This window comes from Misgurnus anguillicaudatus, chromosome 16 (assembly GCF_027580225.2).
Source record: "Misgurnus anguillicaudatus chromosome 16, ASM2758022v2, whole genome shotgun sequence".
NCBI classification, from domain to species: Eukaryota; Metazoa; Chordata; class Actinopteri; order Cypriniformes; family Cobitidae; genus Misgurnus; species Misgurnus anguillicaudatus.
Genome location: NC_073352.2, coordinates 6,848,939 through 6,872,541, shown reverse-complemented (window position 1 = coordinate 6,872,541; position 23,603 = coordinate 6,848,939). Strand labels below are relative to the sequence as shown.

The window sequence follows — 23,603 nt, the reverse complement described above, 5'->3', positions numbered from 1 at the left end:
TTAATGTATGCAGTTAAACAGATCTCTTTAAGTTTGTCAAGCTGTATATAGGAACGTTTTGCGGTTGACCCATTGGTCTGTCCATTCCTCTCTCTTCCTCCACCTTCCTCCTGCTGAAATTTCTCCCTAGTGTCTCGCTCCTGTTAAATTGCTTTACTGTGCATTCCATCGATTTCAGCGGAGAGCTCGTGATGAATGGCTTTAATAAAGCGAGGTGCAGTTCCCCAAATAAATGAGCGACCTGAGGATTTATTAAGAGCATCTGCATTTGGCTGGGAAATGAACACGGACCAAAGGGAGAGATGCGTCTAATGATAAATGCTTCTTCTGTTTGCTTCCCAAAGTGTCACGACAGTCTTGTGCAGTTTGGTGGCTTCTTGGCGTCTAACCTCAGCACAGAAGACTACATCAAGAGAGTACCGTCAGTCGATGTCCTCTGTAATCAGTTTCACACACCACATGACGCAGCCTTCTTCCTGTCTCGGCCCATGTACGCCCATCAGATTCTGGTAAGTGAGTCGACCTAACAGTGTATTACTGTTAAATACAAATTAGTGTACTGTTGCTTTAAACCACACAACAATAAAAATGTCTGCTCACTGAGGCCTGTCCCGGTTTGATAGTTTTGACGATATTAACAATTCAAATCCCTGCCTTAAAATTATTTGCAGTGTCATTAATAGGGTTGGGTACCGAAACGCGGTGCCATTATGGCACCGAAACCTATATGGGCGGTACCTACCGGACCGAATCAGAACACAGATTTCGGTGCCTCATTTCGGTGCCTCTTAATGCATGAACGGTTGACTGAAGTATTTTGCTCTCTGTAGCGCAAAAAGCATAATCACACAAGCACAGCACAATCGCTAGTTAAATTATACTGCACTCATATCTGGTGTAAATAATTTCCTCACTTACAAAATTCACGTGAATGGGAAAGTCGGAAAGATTTGATAATACAGAGGATTCAAGTTTGATTTCTTGGCTTATGTGAGTTTGTTCATATTTTACATTATTGTAGTTTTATATTGGTTTCCATTTTTTTATCAATCATTTGTTTTGAAAAATCTAAGGATCTTAGAAGTATTTATGTTATAGGGCGGATGAAATGTTTTCCGTCTATTCGTTTTTGTTAAACGTTTGGTTTAATATAAGCGAGTCATTTTACATTTTTATTGTTGTTCTGTTTTAATAAAAAAAAGAACAAATAAGCATTCGTAGTAATGAAAATTATGTCAATTAAATCTTTCATTTATTTGTGTTTTAACGCAGATACCATCCCTCGAATTCATTTTATTAATAAACAAGCAATATAAGCAAGTTTGTCATTGGAGCTACTATTTTATTGGAGTTGAGTTTTTCGTTAAGAGTAATAATGAACAAACATTTTAAAAATTAATTTGATTAATAAATGGAAATATTAAATAATCTAATGTTAAAGATTAAATAGCCAACTTTTAAACTTCTTTGCCAAATATATTTTCATTTAAAATATGCGCTGTGTTTAATAAGTTTAAAATGTGAAAAAATCCTCATCTGCACATCCCTAATAAAACAAATCGAACAAATTTTGTATGAATATATGTCCAGGTTATTTTTATATTCTGACTTAAAAGAACAATTTGGAAAATGAGATCCTCAGAGGAGCGCGTGAATGCCGCAATTGATCTGACGGCAGCTTATTTTATATTTTATATGGTTTATAAAAAAAGGGAATATCCCGCACATTATTAACTTGCATAAAGCATAATTTTGCAACTTAATAGTGTGCGGGATATTCCCTTTTTTATAAATGTTTGGTGGACTTCATTGTCTCTTCATCCAACGCACCTAACCGGAACTAACAGGTGTGCGACATTGTTCTTCTATTAAATATTTTATATGGTAACATTCCTTCAGAGAATTTGCTAAAACGTATTACCTCACTTATGTTTTTATTAGTATGTTTTTTTTTATTAGTATTACACGCATATAAGCTGATATTGGCCTGAGATGGCCCGCGGCAGTCACGAGTGTCAAGTTCATCGGAGACAAGCAGAAAGCGTCAAAACGTGAATGATTTTACAAGCCGAAAAGAAAATATTTTGGGTGAATTCCAAATGCCGTTTTGCGCCATTGAAGGGTACTTCACGAAGAGGATTTCGCATGAGCAGTCAATCCAAATAAAGAGAAAAAGACGCTGTATTTTATTGCTCTATTTGCCAAGTGTGTTTAATTAGCCACACTATGAGACACACAATTGCGCAACTTTCTCTAGAGTTCTCTAGCAGCTGCGCAGGCCTTAACCAATCATTGAACAGATTATTAACAACCAATCTTAGAACATTTTTCTGAGCTCAAAGTGGAGTGTTGAGAAGATTTTATTTAATTCACAAATCAAAAATTTCATAAAAAAGAAATCAAGAATGCAGGTCTTAAAAGATGATGGTGCTTTAGGCAAATCATTAATAAACAAATGACAAACAGAGAAGAATTTTCATTGTGTTTTATGCTGTACTTTCATCTACCATCTTTCTGTGACTCTTTTTTAAAAAGTACCGCTTTAGGCACCGTTTAGGCACCGGAACCGTTTAAAGGAACACGCCCACATTTTGGGAATTTAGCTTATTCACCGTATCCCCCAGAGTTAGATAAGTCCATACATACCTCTCTCATCTCCGTGCGTGCTGTAACTCTGTCTGACGCAGCCCCCGCTAGCTTAGCTTAGCACAAAGACTGGAAATGCATGGCTCCAGCTAGTATACTGCTCCCAATAAGTGACAAAATAACGCGATCATTTTCCTATTTATGTGTTGTAATTTGTATAGTCAAACCGTGTACAAATAACAAGGTGATATGAGACACAGCGATCTTTTAACAGTATACATACTGAGAACTATATTCTCTGAAGACGAAGCACTGCCGCATGGGCGGAGTGATTTGCACAACTCTGACCGAATTCTCTGCTCCTCACCAGGGGCTTCTCGTGTGCTGCGAGCAGATCACTCCGCACATGCGGCAGTGCTTCGTCTTCAGAGAATATAGTTCTCAGTATGTATACTGTTAAAAGATCGCTGTGTCTCATATCACCTTGTTATTTGTACACGGTTTGACTATACAAATCACAACACATAAATAGGAAAATGATCGCGTTATTTTGTCACTTATTGGGAGCAGTATACTAGCTGGAGCCATGCATTTCCAGTCTTTGTGCTAAGCTAAGCTAGCGGGGGCTGCGTCAGACAGAGTTACAGCACGCACGGAGATGAGAGAGGTATGTATGGACTTATCTAACTCTGGGGGATACGGTGAATAAGCTAAATTCCCAAAATGTGGGCGTGTTCCTTTAAAAAGTATCGATTTGGCACCGGTATCGAAAAAAACCCAAACAATACCCATCCCTAGTCATTAAACTAAACATCAGTTATGAAGTTTAGATTTCTTTGAAAGCAAAGGTAACTTTTAAGTTATCAAAAGTAATTTTGTATTTCTCATTTTGCACACAACGCTGTTACAACATGATTTTTTACTTAAATAATGGGCTTAAATATTTTCATTGCTTTTCGTAAGTTTTACACAGATTACTTATGTTGACTGCATTTAAGTGCCACTCGAAGGGGTAGTTTGATTAAAAATAAAAAATGACCAAAAATGACTTGTGTTCATTTTTCAGACAAACATATTTTCAATTATTTTACAAAATGTCCTAGCTCTTCCAAGCTTTATAACAGTTAGAAACAGGATCTTCTTTCTTCAATTTCAAAGAATGTGCATACATTCTTCACAAAAGTAATCCAAATGGCTATGGAGGGATAAATGCAGGCCTTCGGTGGGTAATTCATGCGATTTTTGTTAGATTAATAGTCATATTTAAAACTTTATGTAATAACTAGCCTCTGGTTATTATTTTCCAGGTTAGGGCAGGACAATAATTTACTATTAATATACACTCACCTAAAGGATTATTAGGAACACCAGTTCAATCAATTTCTCATTAATCAACCAATCACATGGCAGTTGCTTTAATGCATTTAGGGGTGTGGTCCTGGTCAAGACAATCTCCTGAACTCCAGACTGAATGTCAGAATGAGAAAGAAAGGTGATTTAAGCATTTTTGAGCGTGGCATGGTTGTTGGTGCCAGCCGGGCCGGTCTGAGTATTTCACAATCTGCTCAGTTACTGGGATTTTTACGCACAACCATTTCTAGAGTTAACAAAGAATGGTGTGAAAAGGGAAAAACATCCAATATGCGGCAGTCCTGTGGGTGAAAATGCCTTGTTGATGCTAGAGGTCAGAGGTGAATGGGCCGACTGATTCAAGCTGATAGAAGATCAACTTTGACTGAAATAACCACTCGTTACAACCTAGGTATGCAGCAAAGCATTTGTGAAGCCACAACACGCACAACATTAAGGCAGATGTGCTACAACAGCAGGCACTGTGCAGGCTGGTGGTGGTGGTGTAATGGTGTGGGGATGTTTTCTTGGCACACTTTAGGTCCCTTAGTGCCAATTGGGCATTGTTTAAATGCCACGGCCTACCTGAGCATTGTTTCTGACCATGTCCATCCCTTTATGACCACCATGTACCCATCCTCTGATGACTACTTCCAGCAGGATAATGCACCATGTCACAAAGCTCAAATCATTTCAAATTGGTTTCTTGAACATGACAATGAGTTCACTGTACTTAAATGCCCCCCACAGTCACCAGATCTCAACCCAATAGAGCATCTTTGGGATGTGGTGGAACGGGAGCTTCGTGCCCTGGATGTGCATCCCACAAATCTCCATAAACTGCAAGATGCTATCCTGTCAATATGGGCCGACATTTCTAAAGAATGCTTTCAGCACCTTGTTGAATCAATGCCACGTAGAATTAAGGCAGTTCTGAAGGCGAAAGGGGGTCACACACAGTATAAGTATGATGTTCCTAATAATCCTTTAGGTGAGTATATTTCATGCTATATATAGATTTTTTGGTGATAATAATGGTGATATGGTTTGTAAACACATTTCCGATATTTCGATATACATAGTGACGAATGCATTTTTTTTTTAAATAAATTGTTGGAGTCGTTTCTCACCGGATCTTGTGCTTCGTATCCTACGTTACTATCTGGTGAATGCATGCTAGATATTACCGAAGGCTAGATGATTTTTAAATATTGGTGTTTTTCTAAAAATCACATGATTACCCTCAGAAGGCCTGTATTTATCTCTCTGGATTCGTTTGGGTTAGTTTTGTGGAGGATGGTTGCACTTTCTTTGGGCTTAAAGCAAGTTGACCCCATGTTAAACCATTTTAAAGCTTTGAAAAGCATTTTCTAAAATAACTGAAAATGTGTTAGTCTAAAAAATGATAGACATGTATATCTCGGGTTGCTTCAAGGTGAGCAAATCGTGGTCATTTTCATTTTTGGCCGAACTATAGCTTTAATCCTGAAGATTCCAATGGTAAAATAAGAATTTATTAAGTTTAAGTTGTTTTTATATTTTCTCTTAGACAAGCCAAACCCTAGTGATACTCGCAATTCTTTTAACTTAAAAAGTTTTTGTTTCTTTATTATTTAATGTATTGCTAGAAAATGAGACTTTCACAAATCGATGTTTTATGCAGCAAATCATATTAACCTAATCTAAAATCCGTGTGAAATGCCCTCCAAAGAGTTTCAAGTCTATTTCAAATCCAAAACACAATTATAAAAATTGCTGTGTGTACAATAAGTCCCCTTGATTCTGTTCTAGACCGGTGTGGCCGGTAGGATTACTGTATATTTATCTCAGTCTCATTGTTTGGTGCTTCTTATACTAAAGCAATGTGTTACTGAAGTAACAACGCTGTGAGACTAAAACTAACAACGCATGAAATGTTTTAATAGTGGCTGAAATTGCCTGGGATTCAATAATGCGGTATTGCTGCGATGATGCTTTGGTCTTGCTTTAACACAATTCTTTTCGCATTGCGATTACACCGTGATTTATTTTTGTATTTTGCTGCGTTAAGGCTCGTATGACATTGCCTGCCCTATGAATATTTCATGCAGAGCTCATTTCGTGCGTTCCCAAACCCCTCAGTGCGTTGCGACGGGCCCTCACTACGGCTCTCCAGGGTGGTGTAAAGTGAAGCCCATCTCTCTTCACCTCTAACAAGATTTACCTCTCTGTAATTTTGTATGCAGGCCTCAGTGTATGCTCATCTTCAGGCCTGTTTGTTGTGCCAGTGTGAATTATAATGCTAGCCTGCTGTCTTTATGCTCCCATCAGTCCAAGTATGACGAACTGAAGAAGGCAGAGAAAGGCAACAGTCAGCAGAAGAAAGTGCACAAGTACATAGCGGCTTGCGAGCAGGTCATGGCCCCCGTGCACGAGGCCGTCGTGTCCCTTCATTTGCCGAAAGTGTGGGATGATCTGCGACCCCAGTTCTACGCCACGTTTTGGTCCCTCACCATGTATGACCTGGCTGTACCTCACAATGCCTATGATCGGGAGGTCAACAAGCTCAAGTTGCAGATCAAGGCCATTGAAGAAAACACAGAGATGGTAAGGCACTGTTCTCGATGCATGTTTTTTTTGCATCCCATCAAAAATGTCATAATCCTATGAGGCAGTATTAGTACTGTGCGGCTCATTGCACAGAGGTGTGCTTTTGCTTTTATAAGTAATCAGAATTTCTCTTTTATCTTGGCCTGTAACGATTCCTTAAGTAACTTGAGTATTTCGAATACAAAAAATCAGAGGCAAATTAGCTTCGTTAAAGGTTTAGTGTGTAGATTTTAGCGGCATCTAGTGGTGAGGTTGTGCATTGCAACCAATGGCTCAGTCCACTGCTAACCCCTCGCTTTTGAAACGCATAGAGATACTATGCTAGCCACCACCGGAAAAACATGTCATCAACGGAGACAACTTAGTAAAAAAGTTTGTTCCTTAAGAGCTTCTGTAGAAACATGGCCGGCACAAAATGGCAACTTTCACGTAAGGGGACCCTCGGTGTATGTAGATTTAAACGTCTCATTCTAAGGTAATGAAAACATAATGGTTCATTATAAAAAGGTCTTTATACACCCCTGATTATATAGTTTTGTTTATTATTTTGCATTTCTGTCAAGAGATCCTTTCAAAAATTACACACTGCACCTTTAAAGCTTCGTTTTGTCCTTTTAATTACAGACGGACCACTGTGTTCCCTCACAAAAACTGACACACAACCCATGCATAAGTCGTGATATGGATTAAAGACTGCTTTATAAAATGTGTCATCTGCTTGTTCTGCATGTCTCTTCAGTGAATAAGTTTTGCAGTTTAACATACTAAATGCATGGCATTTATGTATTTATCATATGAGTAGGTGAACATATAAAAATGTTAATTGTTTAAAAGAATGAAACAAATTAGTTAATTTTAAGATGTTCATTTTTATATTAAAGGGGACATTTCACAAGACTTTTTTAAGATGTCAAATATATCTTTGGAGTCCACAGAGTACATATATGAAGTTTTATCTCAAAATACCATATAGATATTTTATTATAGCATGGAAAAATTGCCACTTTGTACGTGTGAGGAAAAATTTGTTATTTTGTGTGTCCTTTATATTGCAAATGAGCTGATCTCTTCACTAAATGGCAGTGCCGTGGTTGGATAGTGCAGATTAAGGGGCGGTATTATCTCCTTCTGGCATCACAAGGGGAGCCAAATTTCAATTACCTGTTTTTCCACATGCTTGCATAGAATGGTTTACCAAACCTAAGGGGCTGTTTACACTTGGTATTAAGATGTGTTTTCATCGATTGGATCACAAGTGGACGAGAGAGACACATTCTGTTTAGACCTGGTATTTAAATCCATCTCTTTTGTCCACTTTCGACCGCTTCTGTCCTGAATACCGTGAGGGGGTGGTCTGTGAGACGGTGGGCGAGTCTCTCTGCTGTCATTCAAACGCGAGCGGGAGTAATTATGAGTTTATATGGACGCAAACTAATATTATGTCGGAGTCCTCTGCTTGTTTAGCAAGTAAACATGCTGCACAGAGTTTTGTACATGTGTATGTAAGAGCTTTCTCTGAATTTTCAGCACAATTGATGAAATAGGATCGCGCAACTTTCACACGCTTTCAAAACGAAACTACGGAGATCAGCCGCTTTAGTTTAATCAATGAAATGCTAAAAATAGCGCTGTTCACGCCAGAAGTCTAAAAATACGCAAAACTTTTGTTTAATACCTCAGATTAGATAAATGGGCGGAGAGAAGGCGGTCGCGTGTGGCTGTTCGAATGCATTCAACCACATGTGCGTTCCGCAACTCCAAAGCGATCCGATCGAAAGTGGTTTGGACTACCTCTGGATGTGGTTGAAAGTGGTCGAAAGTGGACGAGCTCAAAAAGTTTTGAACACCGTTTACACCTGGCATTAACGTCGTCCACTTGTGATCCGATCGATGAAAACACATGTTAATGCCAAGTGTAAACAGCCTCTAAGTTACTGGGTTGATCTTTTTCACGTTTTCTAGGTTGATAGAAGGATTGTTCTTTATTAAAGGCGGAGTCCACGATGTTTGAAAGCCAATGTTGATATTTGAAATCACCTAAACAAACACGCCCCTACCCCAATAGAATCTCGACCTTCTGTTGATAGACCCGCCCCACACATACGCAACCCGGCAAGGATGTCGGTTAGTAGACACGCTCCTTACTGCTGATTGGCTATAAGTGTGTTTTGGTAGTCGGCCCGTCTCCTTTTCCAAAGCGTTTTTCAAACATCGTGGACTCCGCCTTTAAAGAAAAAGTTTTTTATCGATTAATCAATCAAATAATCCGTAGAATACTCGATTACTAAAATAATAAATATCTTCAGCGCTACTTTCATCACAATTGAGTCGTTTCCTGTAAAAGTTTTGTCGTTGATGAAAAACACTGAGCGAGCTGAACAGTGCAGATGCTTAAGCAGTCAGAAGTTGCTTTTCTCTTTCACAGCCCATGAACAAAAAGAAGAAAGAGAAGGAGCGTTGCACAGCACTACAGGACAAGCTGCAGGAGGAGGAGAAGAAACAGCTGGAGCACGTGCAGAGAGTTCTTCACCGCCTTAAACTAGAGAAAGACAACTGGTTACTGGCCAGTGAGTACTCGGACAGCTCTGATCTGATCAAAGGCTCTCTCTGACTTTACTCATGCTCTTTGTTTTTACTCTCGTCTCTCAGAATCCACTAAGAACGAAACAATCACCAAGTTCCTGCAGCTTTGCATTTTCCCCCGCTGCGTCTTCTCAGCCATCGATGCCGTCTATTGCGCTCGCTTCGTCGAGCTGGTGCACCAGCAAAAGACACCCAACTTCTGCACCTTGCTCTGCTATGACAGGGTGAGTGCAAAACGAACCACTTCAACTGCTTAGTTTCATTTCGTTTGATATATTTATAGGATTAGACACATGGGTTTAAACTTTAAACGGCAAGATAGTTGCTCAATGTGTAAGTGGCTGTCTTATCTGCGTCGTCTTGTCTGAATCTTTGAAGTATTTCATTATGGTGTTTAGAGAGCAATGGCTCTATTTAACATCAATTCTTCAATTCCTCCCCATCCAGGTGTTTTCTGACATCATCTACACGGTAGCGAGCTGCACAGAGAACGAGTCGCGGCGCTACGGACGTTTCCTGTGCTGCATGTTGGAGACGGTGACTCGATGGCATAGTGACAGGGCTGTCTATGAGAAGGTACAGCGTGCTTTCACAACACGCAGACAGTTTGGTCTCCAGTTAAGTTATTCTGTCAGTAGCATGTCTCTGTCTCTAGTGCATCCTAGTCGAGACTAAATTGGGATCTGTGAAAACAAGCTGGCAGTATGTCTCTTCCCTGAAGGATCAAAGAGTTTAAACGTTCATTAGGAACAACCTGATCTTTTGTTCTCACATATTTTGTAGTTTGAGGGAAAATATCTGTAGCTTTTTTTATTTGTATTTTTTTCTCTGTCCGGGTAATTTTTTTTGCGTTAGACGTGCACAGACTTGTAGAGCTTTTGTCTCGATTGACTTGTCTTATATGTTTCCGGTTCCTTCTCTAGGAGTGTGGCAATTATCCAGGGTTCCTGACTATTTTCCGAGCCAGTGGTTTTGATGGCGGGAACAAAGCAGATCAGCTGGACTATGAGAACTTTCGACATGTTGTCCACAAATGGCATTACAAATTGACTAAAGTTAGTGTCACACTCAGACCACATTATATAAGACTGCATAAAACATTAAAAAAAGAAACTTTCATTGATCTTTAAATATCTATTTGTTTGTTATTTGCCTTCTCTATGCTTTCTTTCCCAGGCATCAGTTCACTGTCTGGAGACGGGCGAGTACACCCACATCCGTAACATCTTGATTGTCCTCACCAAGATCCTGCCCTGGTACCCCAAGGTGCTGAACCTGGGCCAGGCGCTGGAGTGCCGCGTCCACAAGATCTTCCAGGAGGAGAAAGAGAAGAGGCCCGATCTCTATGCGTTAGCCATGGGGTAACTGAGCCGAGAGCCGGCTGGCCTCAGCATTCTGATGTGCTCTCACCACACTGGTTTTAGGGGTCCAGGCTTATCTGTCACTTTCAGGAGTCTAGCTGGTGGTTGTTGGAAATCTTTGAAGTTGTCTGAGTTTGATGTTTATCCACTGTGTTATGTTTTAATTACCTTAGAATGAAACGTTGTTATCTACATACACCGAGGGTCCCCTTACATGGAAGTCGCCATTTTGTGCCGTCATGTTTTTACAGAAGCTCTTAAGGAACAAACTTTTTTACTAAGTTGTCTCTGGCGATGACATGTTTGTCCGGTGGCGGCTACCGTAGCTTCTCTATGTGTTTCAAAAGCGAGGGGTGAGCAGTGGACTGAGCCTTCGGTTACAATTCGCAACCTCACCACTAGATGCCGCTAAAATTTACACACTGCACTTTTAAGTCATTAATCAATAAATCACTGCAGCCGTGAAAATGCCTTGAAAATTTGGTTGTAGCGCCACCTAGCGATCAAGCTTGTGCTAAATTGTAGATCTGCTGTTACTTTAAATAGTTTTTTCTATATTCAGCACAAGTGTTGAAATCACTGAATAAATCTACTCGCCCTTAAAAAGCGAAGGTAGGTTTAAAATGTTGCTAGATAATTGGAGATATAAATCATTAGTGAGGGAAATCCCATTACCCCAGCCATCAGCTGTTCCTTAACTATCAATAGGGAGTTAGTGGGCAGCTCTCTTGGCAGAGGGTTAGCCACATTAAGGCAGATTTATGCTTTGCTCTTTTCTGCGGCTTTTAAGATGCAGCCGGATTGATAAAACGTGTCGAGCAAGACGGTCCGGGCGGATGGCTATGGGGAAAGAGACTTGATAGCTTGGATTTTAAGTGTGGTCAATCCAGCCCGAATGGCAAGAGAGGCGTTTTGCTAGTTCATTCGTCTATTGGACTGTGGAAGGCCTTTGTTGTGTCAAGATAAGGCAGTCGTATCACTTATCTACTGTAATGAGCTGTTTTGCTTCACTTGAGCCAGAATAAGAGACAAGGACATGCCCCAGTGATTTCAATGGGATGGAGCCCACATAAGCCGCTATGTGCTTAGGAAGCGTTTTGGCTAAAATCGACTGATTTGCAGTGTTTCTCCAGGTCTTCTCATTGGACGATACACACGTGAAATTCGACTGACAGTCGTAGAGGTTGCCGTTGTATTTATGATAGTCATTTTCTTGAGTCATCTGTGGCAGTGCATTCTGGGATTGTCATGCGTTGCATCTTAAAATGTAGTGTAATTATTCTGTCTGCCACTTGGTGTACGGGCTTTATGTCTGGAGTGTGCCTGGGTTGACTTGAAATGCCGCCAGGGAAGGCAGCTCGGGTTTTGGGATGGAGCTTCAGACGCAAGATAAATGTGGATTGATTAGGTGTCCTTTCATAATGAGAAAGTGTTTGTTGTTATTGTTGTATTCCCCGTCATAATGGCTGTTGACACGTAATTGAGTGTGTTCGGGCCACCAGTGGGATTTCTCAGCACACATCAGCTTATCGGGCAGACGTGGGCCTGTCCTTTGTGTTTCTGTGGATAAGTGGAATCAACAAGAAATGAAAGAGGGAATTCAAATCTCATGTTCTGATCCATGCTAATATTGTCATAAAACCTGGCCTGAATATACACATCCCCTCTAGAGTATTTCTTGTCGAATCCATCCATTCCGAGTGATTTTTAGTATTAGACTTTGCATTAACGTCTGCCTTGATTTTAACCGTGTATGTGACTTGCAGCTACTCTGGGCAATTGAAAGGCAGGAAAGTGCACATGGTGCCTGAAAATGAGTTCCACCACAAGGAGCAGCCAGTGCGCAGCGCCACGCCTGGCACCGTGCAGAACGGACCTGGCAACACCGGCAAGACTGCCGCCGCCACAGCTGCCAGCACTGGCAAAACTGAGGAGGGGGCCATCGAGGACTCAGGTGAGTCATTCAAATAAAAATACACTTTTAGTCTTTGAAACTTTTGGAGTTTATTTACAAGCATCTGGACTTGTTTTAGGGATGGCGAAAACTAAAAATTTTCTTGACCGGCCACCAAGCCTCATTAGCCAGTTGAAACCAGTTAACCAGTTAGTTTAAAATTAGGGCTGCAGCTATCGATTATTTTTGTAATCGATTAATCTAGCACTAAATTGATCGATTAATCGAGTAATCGGATAAAAATTTTGTATGTGTTTTTAAACAACCAAAACAAATAATGCATAACGAAAATGACGTGGCTGTAAAATGTTCAAGCATGGCTTTTATTTCTAAAAAAAAACAGAGGTATTTGGCTCCAAAAAATAAGCCTATTTATTTCCATTTTTACCCATTTAGTGTTTATAAGTGCCAGTGCCAACAATTAAACACTTGAATTTATTAATATGCACAAATGCGGCGCCGAGGAGCTTGTATGTAATCGGGGACAAATGGCTCCTTAGTTTCTCAATGGTTTGGGTACAAGGTGATCGCGTTGAAAATAAAGGCTTTTGTCTAGCGTTAGAAGCTCATTTGAAACATTGCTGCGGCTCATTTAAGAAAATGACAGCTCCGAAGAGACAACACTTACGTTTGAGGTAGTGCTAACAATAATAAAGAAATATGATGATCATCATCACCTTATCTGTTACCACTAAAATGTAGATGTAATGTATTTCCAAATCTAAGCCCATCTTACGCCCCATTTAGACAGCCAGCGACCTGCAGTAGCAGAGCGACGCAACCACATTCATTTCAATGGAAACCTGGCGGCTTCCGGCGTCACGAGCGAAAGTGACCGTTGGCGACCATATGGGTGTGTCCAGCGACCCAAGAAAGTTAAGAAAAGTTTAACTTTATGCAAATCTCGAGCGAATTTCGGGAGCGACTACCAATGAGAACGAAGCAGTGGAGTTCACGTCATCCTTCTCTCGTTAGTTACTGGCGTGGATGGTACTCATTTGTTTATGACAAGCAGATTTAGAAACACCTCATTGAAAGAGACGGGCGACACACAGCGATAACATCGCTAATATTGTCATCGCTAATATTGTCGGTTAACATCCCTAACTTGTTTATTCCTTTATTTGGGCATTTTTAAGCTCATTTGACATCTTTAAACACATTGCCATTGCACGTGACACTCGCGAGCTGCCTCCCTGAGGAAGGTAAAACAATTAGTGTGTAAATTGGGGTAAAAAACTTCACACATGGCCACGGTGAAGACCGAATGCACAGGCCCGCTCTGTTGAGAGAGCCTAAAGTACTAGGTGAACCTTTTTCCGCGGATACGTCCGTCTTGTGCGCGCACCGCTTTCAAAGCACGGATTTGCGTCTTTTACAGGACATTTTAAAAATTCAGGGTAGATGATGAAAACTGGTTGTTTGTTGCTAACAGAGTTTACAAGAAGAAAACAAAGAATTGGGATCAATCATTATGGTGAAGAAAATGCTCATTAGCTTTCTGTTCTTGGAAGAAAAAATTGAGATATTGCGCTGCGGACAACCGCAGACCCTCCTAATGACTGTTATTGCGTCATGCAGATGGCCCGAGTAGACTTTGGTACCAGCTCATGAGCATCAATCCTTAATGAGAATCTGTTTCACTGAACAGAAAATAAAGAAATTCGAAGGATTGAATTCTTTAATGGCACCATAAATGTGGTACAAACACCTGACACATGTTGTATGCTAACATGCTAAGAGTCTGCACATCCTTCACTTCCAACCTGGTCATGATATCACAAGTTCCTGGAGACTGTAAGCACAGGTTTATTCAGATCAGTTGTATAGGACCTGGAGGATGAACAAACATTACTTCATCTAACAATGATATTGTACGCTATTGTGGTCGTCTTTACATCATTTATACATTTCACGACAATTGTGTTCTAAAATTTTAGTTGACAAGCTCTCAGTGTGTATGTATAAAACGGTTCATAAAATCACAAAGCCAAATCACATGTGTTCATGTTGTGTGGTATCTCGCTGCTGTGAAATGCCCACTGTCTGTCGCCTCTCATCACCCTTTTCACTTTTATCTTGGGTGATGTTGGGCCTGTTTCAATAATTCATTTTATATGAAGCACAGTCTCTGGTTTCATTTACTTTTAATGAACTTTTAGTGGCACATGAAGGAAGCAGGCAATTTCCCAGCATGCTTAATATGCTTAGCAGTACATATATGAATGGAGTGATCCATCATGGTTTTTGAAAAATGACCTTCGTCAAACCCACCATTTATTTTGCTTGATTTTTAAACAGATCTCTAATAGCATTATTGATTTATATAATACAGTACATATATGGTCAGCTTTTTACAATACTTAAAGCCTGGGATACACTACAGGATTTTTGCAATCCTATAAGATACCTATAAGACCTTATCACACTGTGTGACATGGATCAGTTAAACTTGGTTACGACAAGCATGTAGACTGTGCGATAATGCCGCCTATTAAATCGACAGCTGCGACACACATTAGCTCAACGTCATCAGCATGCGCTAGTGTTAAACAAATATTGATACACCGATCATAGCAGCAAACACACTGTGCATTGATCAGGCTGAGTTTCTGACGCTGTCAGAGAGCTATTGTGGGCTATCTTTGGTCGCAAAACCGGGAAAACATCCATCTTTTAACCTCTCTCACTGTACGACACAAGACCACCTATTAAGAGCCACGATCACAAAAATCACTACGATTGTTTTACTATGGTAACTTTCGACTGGATTAGCAAAAAAATGTGCAGTGTATCCCGGGCTTTAAATGATATCATCTTATTTCGTAAACTGTGGCCTAAATAATGAAGGTCTGCCCTGTACTGGCTTTGTGTATTTGCAGATAAATCCAAGGAGAAATCACAGGCGGCGCAGAAAACTGCCAGCAAAACCAGCAGCGCTGCAAACAAAGCGAGCAGCAACGGAGGCAGCACGCCTAACAGGTACCTCGACCGAGGGCCGAGTCCCAACGCCTCACAACCTCGCTAGCGTACATCCGAAGCAGCGAATGATGAACTGCTCTCATCTCTTATATAATGTTATTAAAAGTTGAAGCCCTGGGGTGTGAAAGTTTAGCTGGGGCTTATTATTTCAAACTACTCTCCAAATAAATCAATCCTTTATCAAAGTCTACCTTCCTTATGAACTGTGTAATCAAATTGAAGAGCGTTCCAGGCAAGAATCCTGTTACAATTCTATTAAATTGAGCAATTGCAGAGAGAAACGTCTTGAAAGGAACAGCCTCCGAAAGGCACGGCTGTTACGACGCACAATCGCACCGTGGTTGCCCATCAAATTGGCTGTGTAAAACATCATTTTGAAAGAAATACTTCAATGAATGTCGCGTGGCGACGCTGGCAAGCGATGTCCCTATTCATTTCCATTCAGGACTGGTGTGAATAGAATGAGTTTCTCAGGGTTCAGGAAAAGTGCCCAAGTCAGGCATTTGTAATTCACCCGAGATGAGAGGCCAAAGAGGTCATGATGTGCGCCGCTTTAATAATGGACCCAGTCAAGAGGTTCATCCTTTAGCTTGGGGGCAGGAGAAGCCAATGAGTCAAATATCAGCCATTTTAATTAAAACGATCACATCCTAACAAAAAGCTTCAGAATTATATTCATGATTTATTCACTTCTTATTTTTGCTTTTTATGCTGTACATTTCATTTCATGGCGTTTTTATATCGCTTTTGAATGAGCTGTTTTCAAGCTGCTTTTAATCATGGAAGTAAAAACGGCACATAATTATTAAGTATTAAATTATAATTGTAATGTTCCTAATGGAACAATTTTCTAAAAATAAAATTGAGCTTAATGTAATATATTTTTTAAGTACATAATGTAATAGGTTATTGTATGAGAAATGTATTACATTGAACACACTGTGGCAACTTGTAGCGTAATCGCAGTTGATGAGGTAATACCAGCAAAAATTTAAAACAACATTTACTATATAATAATTACTTTTCAATATAAAAAAACAAATGTTACATTGTGACCATGCTGTTGGATTCGTGCCATTTAAACCTTTAAGTGATTTGCGTTCGGTATTGCCGGTTGGTCGCAAATTTCCACAAACTTAATAATACTTGGTTTCTTTTCCCAAATCCTCACAGTCTCACCTAATTTAATTTCTTTCTTGTAATTCATCTAATCCCCGTTTCCACGTTTCTTACCTGTTTCTTACTGTGGTATGCTGATGTGTGTGATTTGATGACTTAGAGTCTGGGATTGTTGTAAAGCTTTCAAATGTAGTTAAATTCTCAAAAATTTAGAATAAAATGATTCACTGAAAGACTTTACTTATATTTAATGTTTGTGATATTTCTTAGTACATTTGTTTGCTTGTAAATTCAACAGATGAACTTTTGATTTTAAAGGCGGTGTGCATAATTTTTGAAAAACACTTTGGAAAGGCAGTCAAGCCAACTACCAAAGCACACTTGTAGCCAATTAGCAGTAAGAGGGCGTGTCTACTAGGGATTGCTCGAGTTCTCGAACGTGGCATCGATGATCAGTCACGAAAACGATGATCATGTGGGTTTATTTATTGCGGTTATGTCGGCATATGGATGTCTGGTTAGCATTACAAGTGCATGTGGTAGTAAAGACTGGGTCTGGAGATGTGCGTTTGATGTCGCGTTAAGCTACGCCGACCGGTGTATGACATAACATTACCTTGCATGATTCAAAAACCACACCTTACATCACTGAGGCACTATGGTTTAAAGGATGCCGTGATTTTCGGAAATACAGTCAGTCAGGTGCAAAGTGTACAGCGCCGTCAAAAGTTCAATGGGTTATCTCATATTTAAACATCAAATATCAAAAGAGATACCAGAGAGCCATACGAGCATTAACATTACATCTTGACTGAGGTAAGAGAACGACACGACACAGCTAATCGCTAAAATGATAGCAAAAGACTTAAAGCTGCTTAATGTTATGAAGCCGGTGCTTTGACTGGACCTGTTTGAAGCGCGCTGTAAAAGGTACACATCCACAACGGGAGTTAAACTTTCTTTTATCCCCATTACATTTAATATTTTGGACAATATGTTTTTAACTTAGTTGAAAACTTGATTGAACTCTTGCATTTTGTGCAGATATACGCACGTTGGTTGTATAATACATTTATGTTGTTTAAAGGCTTACGGTGCATTCACACGGAGCGTCCATTCACTTTTAATGGGTGACGTCATGCGTTGCCGAACTGAATTGTGGATCTGTCTGCGCCACGTCAGTGCCGTTGCTCGGGGGAAGAAGTTGAACATTTCTCAACTTTTCAAGCGCCAACGCGTGCGTCAGCCAATCAGATCGCCTTATGCAAATGACCTAGGCAGAGCCAGCCAATAACATTTATGGAAGACCGGAGCATGTGTAGCGGCCACTGTGATTGGCTGTTGGCCACGCTTCAGACAAGCCTTGCGTTAAGCGTTAACGCTTGCGCCTGTGTGAATGTGCCGTTAATATTATGTAGAGTGTGTCACATAGAAAGCGCTTCGGTTTGTGTTTATTAACCCTTTAGTTTCACTTCATCGCGCAGCTTTTCCTGAAATAGGTTTCTGTTAAAACCTTTAATTCATTAATAATCTAGTATGTGTTCATTGTTCTGTCTTAGTTTCTTCAAAATTAAGTTTTATTCGAGTGTTTTTAATAAAAATATTTTCATTTTCACCATGACGCGTATGCCCCGCCCCTTTAAATGCACCGCCCCCAGTTGATCGAGTACTCGTTCCTCAGAGCTATGGGGATGTGTATCGGCAACAATTTCCTGGTACGATACGTATTCCCGATACAAGGCCACGTTACGGTACGCATCACGATGCAAGACTGTTTTGAATTTTATTTTTGTTCAGAATTTAGTAACGTTATTGAATTTTCGCTGTATTTAGTATATCTGTTTATTGTACATTGAATAAGCAGTGTTATAACAGTTGTGTTTTTGAGGTAACTCATAGAAATACTTAAAATCAAGTTTGTACTTAACTTATATTTTTTCAAAGCAGTTTTAAAAAGATAGTGCCTTACTCTAGGTATTATATTTGTTTCTCATTTAATTATTCTATATTTATGAATATATAAACGTGAAGTCAGACTTAATACTATTAAATAGAAATCAGATTATTAATGTGACAGCTATAGTTTAAAGTAGCTCTGTATCTCTTCTCTAGACATACACTTTTCACATGCAGCTCGTTGTCGTGTTTCTTCTCAAATGCGTTAGTACTGTTTCATAAGAGCGTGGCTAATAAAGCCCTTTGCAGTAGTACAGGCTAAGATATCTGCGCTTTCATACTGAACTCATTGATTTTAAACGCGCACGTGCGTGAGATAGAGAGAGAGAGAACGAGCGAGCGAGAGCGTACGCGGTGCGCAAGTTGTTTAGACGCGTGCGCCCGCAAGACTGACATGGAAAGTGAAAGTATAACCCGCTACCTTTCACTCTACGTACTCCGCGGGTCACATGCGTCCTTTCCATGTGGATCAACAGCGATTCGTCACGTTACTTTCAAAAGTGCATCCGAATCGATACGGAAGGTGCTGTATTGATGTGCACATTGTCAGGCGTTCATGACGATGTATCGTCATATCGATATTTTGATCACAGCACTTGTGACTACTTACCAACATCGTTACCTAGGTTGCGTATGTGTGGGGCGGGTATATAAAAAGAAGGTCCAGATTCCATTGGGATAGGGGCATGTTTGTTTAGGTGATTTCAAATGTCAACATTGGCATTCAGAGATCATGCACCCTGCCTTTAAATGTTAAATACAGGAGTCTTGACTGGTCGGGTGGGACATGGCTGTTTCAAGGGAGGGCATACAGATGATTGAATGTGTAAAACTCGCTTCTATTTATGCAATTTTGTGTTAGGTAATACTTTTTACATGCTACTTGTTCTGTCTCAAAAACACAAGATTCATGCCTTGACTGCTCTTCAAACATTAATAGGGACACCTTGCCTTGTAAACTAAAGTTGTTTCAAGGCCTGGAATATTCAACATGAAAGCAACATTTTGGAATAAAAGCATATTTGGTCACAAAGTACTGGTTTACATCTGAAACACAGGTGTTAACAATTCAAGCCTTCAGTTTTTACCTGCTCTGTTCACAGCACTAAAGGGATCAAAGAGAAGGAGGATAAAGAGAAGACAGTGAAGGAGAAGAAAGAGAAGAAGGAGAAGAACTCGTCAAACACTCCAGAGGCCAAAACAGGAGGGAAGGACAAACAGAAAGAGGAGAAACCCACCGATGGCAAAGAGAAGACGCCCAAGGCTGATAAGGACAAGAGGAAGGAGGACAAGAAAGAAGAGAAGAGCAAGAATGATGGGAAATCTGCCGAGAAAGAACGTGACGTCTCCAACGACAGCAAGACAAAGGAAAGCGCCAAGGTGGAGAAGACCGCTGGGGTCGGAGGTCTGAAGTCTCTCACGCCCAGATCTGACGGGGTTGAATCTGAGCGGGGTAAGAATATAATCTCATGGGGGATCAGTTTTACATATAACATTTTTGTGTAAAATATCCCAGTAAAGACTTGCACAGCAACACTGTTCTTTATAATCACCTTTATCTAACATCAAAAAATGCTATGAACTGACAGCCTCCTGTTTCTTTCCCATCCAGAACAAAAAAGACGAAAGGTTGACACGCACTCGTCACCGTCGCACTCCTCTGCAGTTAAGGTTAGTATGGCCTGAGGAGAGCTGTACACTTCTTTCCTCTTGTCCCTACCTGTCGGAGAATCACGTGCTTTTCCAAACCTTCCTCGTCCATCCACGTCACCCCTGAGGAGTGTGAGAGGAGGCCTCTGGAGCCCATCCCTTGTAGGAGAGCAGTGGGGGGAAAATTTGCAGCTTATGGACTATTTTTGGAAATAATTTTTTTCTGTCAGATTTTTTTCGTCAGATTTTTTTTGACAAAAAGGACTTCTGGCACATGCTTAATATTTTGATCCTAAAGAAGGTTTTTTTACATGCTAAGAGAATCTACCCAAGTGCCTAAAGTTTTGTTTTTGTGTAACGTGCATACTTTTTTGTAAAGATGTGTAAATATAGATGTCTATTTTCGTAAATGGCCCTCCGTTTTGATTTTTTTGAAACCGTAGCACATTACATGCGGAGAAAGCAAAAGTAATAAGGAAACATAGATAAAATCGCCCTTTTTTACTTAATACGAAGAAGAGAGAATGATTTTGCTGGAAGATATCCTGAATATAGCGTCAGATGTCCGTGACAACTGGAAGATCTGGATTTTTGTCGTGCTGAGTCACCGATCTTGGAATTCCCGGCAAGGATATGCTCCTCTTCAGCACCCCTGCTTGCTTTTTCGGTCCTCCCTGATTTTTTGTGCGCCCTAATTGCTCTGGAGGGCTTGCGGTGTTTGTCGGTGTCCTGCTGTGGAAATGGCTCGTCGAGAGACGTACACGCCCAGCAAACATCCCCTCTTCGGCATCCAGGCGCGTCTCCAGCAGCTACGCCGTAAAGATAAAGCCAACCGGGAAAAGTGTGTGGGCATAGCCTTCCCAGAGGGATCTGCTTGCATTTGTCTGTGAGCAAGACCAAAGTGTACATGACCTCCTCATATTCCAGTGCCCTTCATTTATGAATCCTAGCTGAGTTTAGATTTGTTTTATGATTTTCATATACCCCCATAGTTAAGTTAATGAATGTTTGCTCTATTTTAGGCCAAAGATAAGAGATGTATCTTTAATGCAGTGACCATCATCAAGCAGGTTTAAGTTGAGGTAGCTCAGTACAGACTGACGTTAGGCTCCGATAGTCCAGTCTCTTCGTCTCTAACCATGTGAAAGTTCTAGTCTTTGAAGGTCTTTAGGGGGATGTGTTGAGTGACGGCCAGCGCCAGCCTCCCCCCATCCTTTCTCCTGCTGTGTGCCATCTCCTCTCCAGCTCATCTGTCATCTCCATTCATTCCTACAGGACAATCTCAACGACTTCAAGGACTCCACATCAAAGGTTTGATACGTTTTCAGCTCTTAATCGTTTGTGATCGTGTCTTTGAATCTAGTGAGCTTCCTACCTAATAAAAGCTCTGAAAACAGTCCATATGCACTTAAAGGTGCTCTAAGCGAATTCACGCGTTTTAGACCATAAACATTTTTTGTTACATACATCAAACATCTCCTCACTATCTGCTTGCTACCTGACCGCTGATCAAACTGTAAAAAACAAATGTGATCTCTGTAGACAGCCCAGGCTCCACAAACGGCAATAACAACACAGTGGCCAAACCTAGCACCACGAAACATAAAAAAGTGTTCCAGCCAATAAATGACAAGAAGGATTTGGGGGTGAGGGTTTGGTCGCGTTCATGAAAGCACAGAAGGGAGGGGGAGGAGTTAGCTACGTTCCGTTTGTTTGAAAATAGTTCAAACATCAACAAAAAGTGACGTTGCACAGATTCGCTTAGAGCGCCTATAATAGAGAGCATATGGATTCAAATGTAACACAGTCTCTTATCCACATTACATTTCCTATTTTGGACAATATGTTTTTTAATTAGGTGCCCTACACAGTTGTAGTATTCTTGTATGTGCATAAAAAGCCAGACATACACTGTAAAAAATTGCTGTAGTTATGCAGCTGTTTCCCAGTAACTTACTGTAGATTTATGTTTTTTACTGGCAGCAGTTTGTTCAAAGTTAGTTCAAAGTCTTTGTCTTTACAGAATGAAACTATAAAATGCAAAAATATAAAAGCATTCTGGGAACCAGAAATCCTCATCATCCTTTTTTTCCTTCAGATTTTGTTTCCCAGAATGCTTTGCATGAGGCTGTTATTTTATAGTTTCATTTGTAAAGATAAAGACTTGTTCATGTTCAATGTTCGTTTAACTTTGAATAAACTGTTGCCAGTAAAAAACATAAACTTAAATCTGCGGTGAGTTGCTGGGAAGCAGCTGCCAGTAATACTGTTATTTCTAAATACATTTTTTACAGTGTATGTCATTTTTAGGGTTGAGTATTGAGAACCAGTTCCATATAAAAATCTGGGGAATAGTTATGTGACGCACGCATTTCGATTCTGTTTATCGATTCTTGACCTTTTTAGTCATTCTTGCACGGCAAACAGCAGTGAGCGTTTTACAGTTGTATCTATCTGCCAGGACCTGCGACCAACCGTATCTCATTACTCACATGCGAAGTAGTACATGCATTACACTCAGCACTATGACTGACCGCAGCAAACGTTCAAAAGTTTGGTTAAACTTTGTGAAAAAAGACTGTAGAATTGACAAATGTAGTAAATGTGGTAAGGATATTTTGTGTAAGGGAGGAAATACCTCTAATATGATGAAACACAGCGTTACTCTGAATTAGTGTTTCGTGTTTAAAGGGGTCATAGCGTGAAAATCAGACGTTTATCATGTTTAAGTGCTATAATTGGGTCACCAGTGTCTTTATCAATCTAGAAAATGTGAAAAAGATCAACCCAGTAACTTTGTTTGGGTGAGCCATTTTCTGCAAGCATGTGAAAAATTAGGTTGGTTTAGATTTCGCCTGTTTTGTGAGGCAGGTAGCAAGAATTATTACAATAATACCGCCCCTTAATTTGCACTATCCAACCACAGCACTGCCATAGTGCAGAGAGAAAGAGAGAGAAAAAATTATTCACAGCACAATTGAGTTTCGATTACAACAAACTACCATCATGCGATCAGTGTTTGCATTTCATCAGCTCATTTGCATTTTAAATGAGACACTCAAAACTGGCACACTTTTGCTCAGACCTACAAAGTGGCAATTTAAACATGCTATAATAACTTATCTGTGGGGTATTTTGAGCTAAAACTGCACTTACGGACTCTGGGGACACCAAATATTTATTTTACACCTTAAAAAATCCCATAATATGACCCCTTTAAATCTCCCAGCCGTGAGTGCTCCTACAGCCCACAAGATACAGCTTATATTAGCAATAGCAGCATCTCAAACTCGGGTACAAAACACAGATTCACCTTCATATTAAAGTCGCATACTTCTGGATAAACTGACATCTCTTTTGTAAGACTGATCACTTTTATTTACTAATAACGATAACAATATATATTAGGCAGCTAGAGGACAACATAGTTTATTTAAAATGATATCAAACGTTAATTCTGGCACTTTTTAAAA

General features: G+C 40.1%; 1 protein-coding gene across 2 annotated transcripts in view; it reads left to right on the top strand.

The window, feature by feature from the left end:
• Positions 1 to 23,603, top strand: part of thoc2 (THO complex 2) — a 101,056-nt gene that overhangs the window by 56,749 nt on the left and 20,704 nt on the right. For both annotated transcript variants that reach the window (XM_055177276.2, XM_055177275.2), the window contains exons 22-33: positions 345 to 509; positions 6,247 to 6,522; positions 8,951 to 9,092; positions 9,175 to 9,332; positions 9,556 to 9,684; positions 10,032 to 10,163; positions 10,285 to 10,469; positions 12,236 to 12,423; positions 15,306 to 15,405; positions 19,584 to 19,933; positions 20,093 to 20,151; positions 21,406 to 21,441. In XM_055177276.2, coding sequence (XP_055033251.2) covers positions 345 to 509; positions 6,247 to 6,522; positions 8,951 to 9,092; positions 9,175 to 9,332; positions 9,556 to 9,684; positions 10,032 to 10,163; positions 10,285 to 10,469; positions 12,236 to 12,423; positions 15,306 to 15,405; positions 19,584 to 19,933; positions 20,093 to 20,151; positions 21,406 to 21,441 — 1,920 coding nt within the window. The remainder of the gene's footprint in view (positions 1 to 344; positions 510 to 6,246; positions 6,523 to 8,950; positions 9,093 to 9,174; positions 9,333 to 9,555; positions 9,685 to 10,031; positions 10,164 to 10,284; positions 10,470 to 12,235; positions 12,424 to 15,305; positions 15,406 to 19,583; positions 19,934 to 20,092; positions 20,152 to 21,405; positions 21,442 to 23,603) is intronic.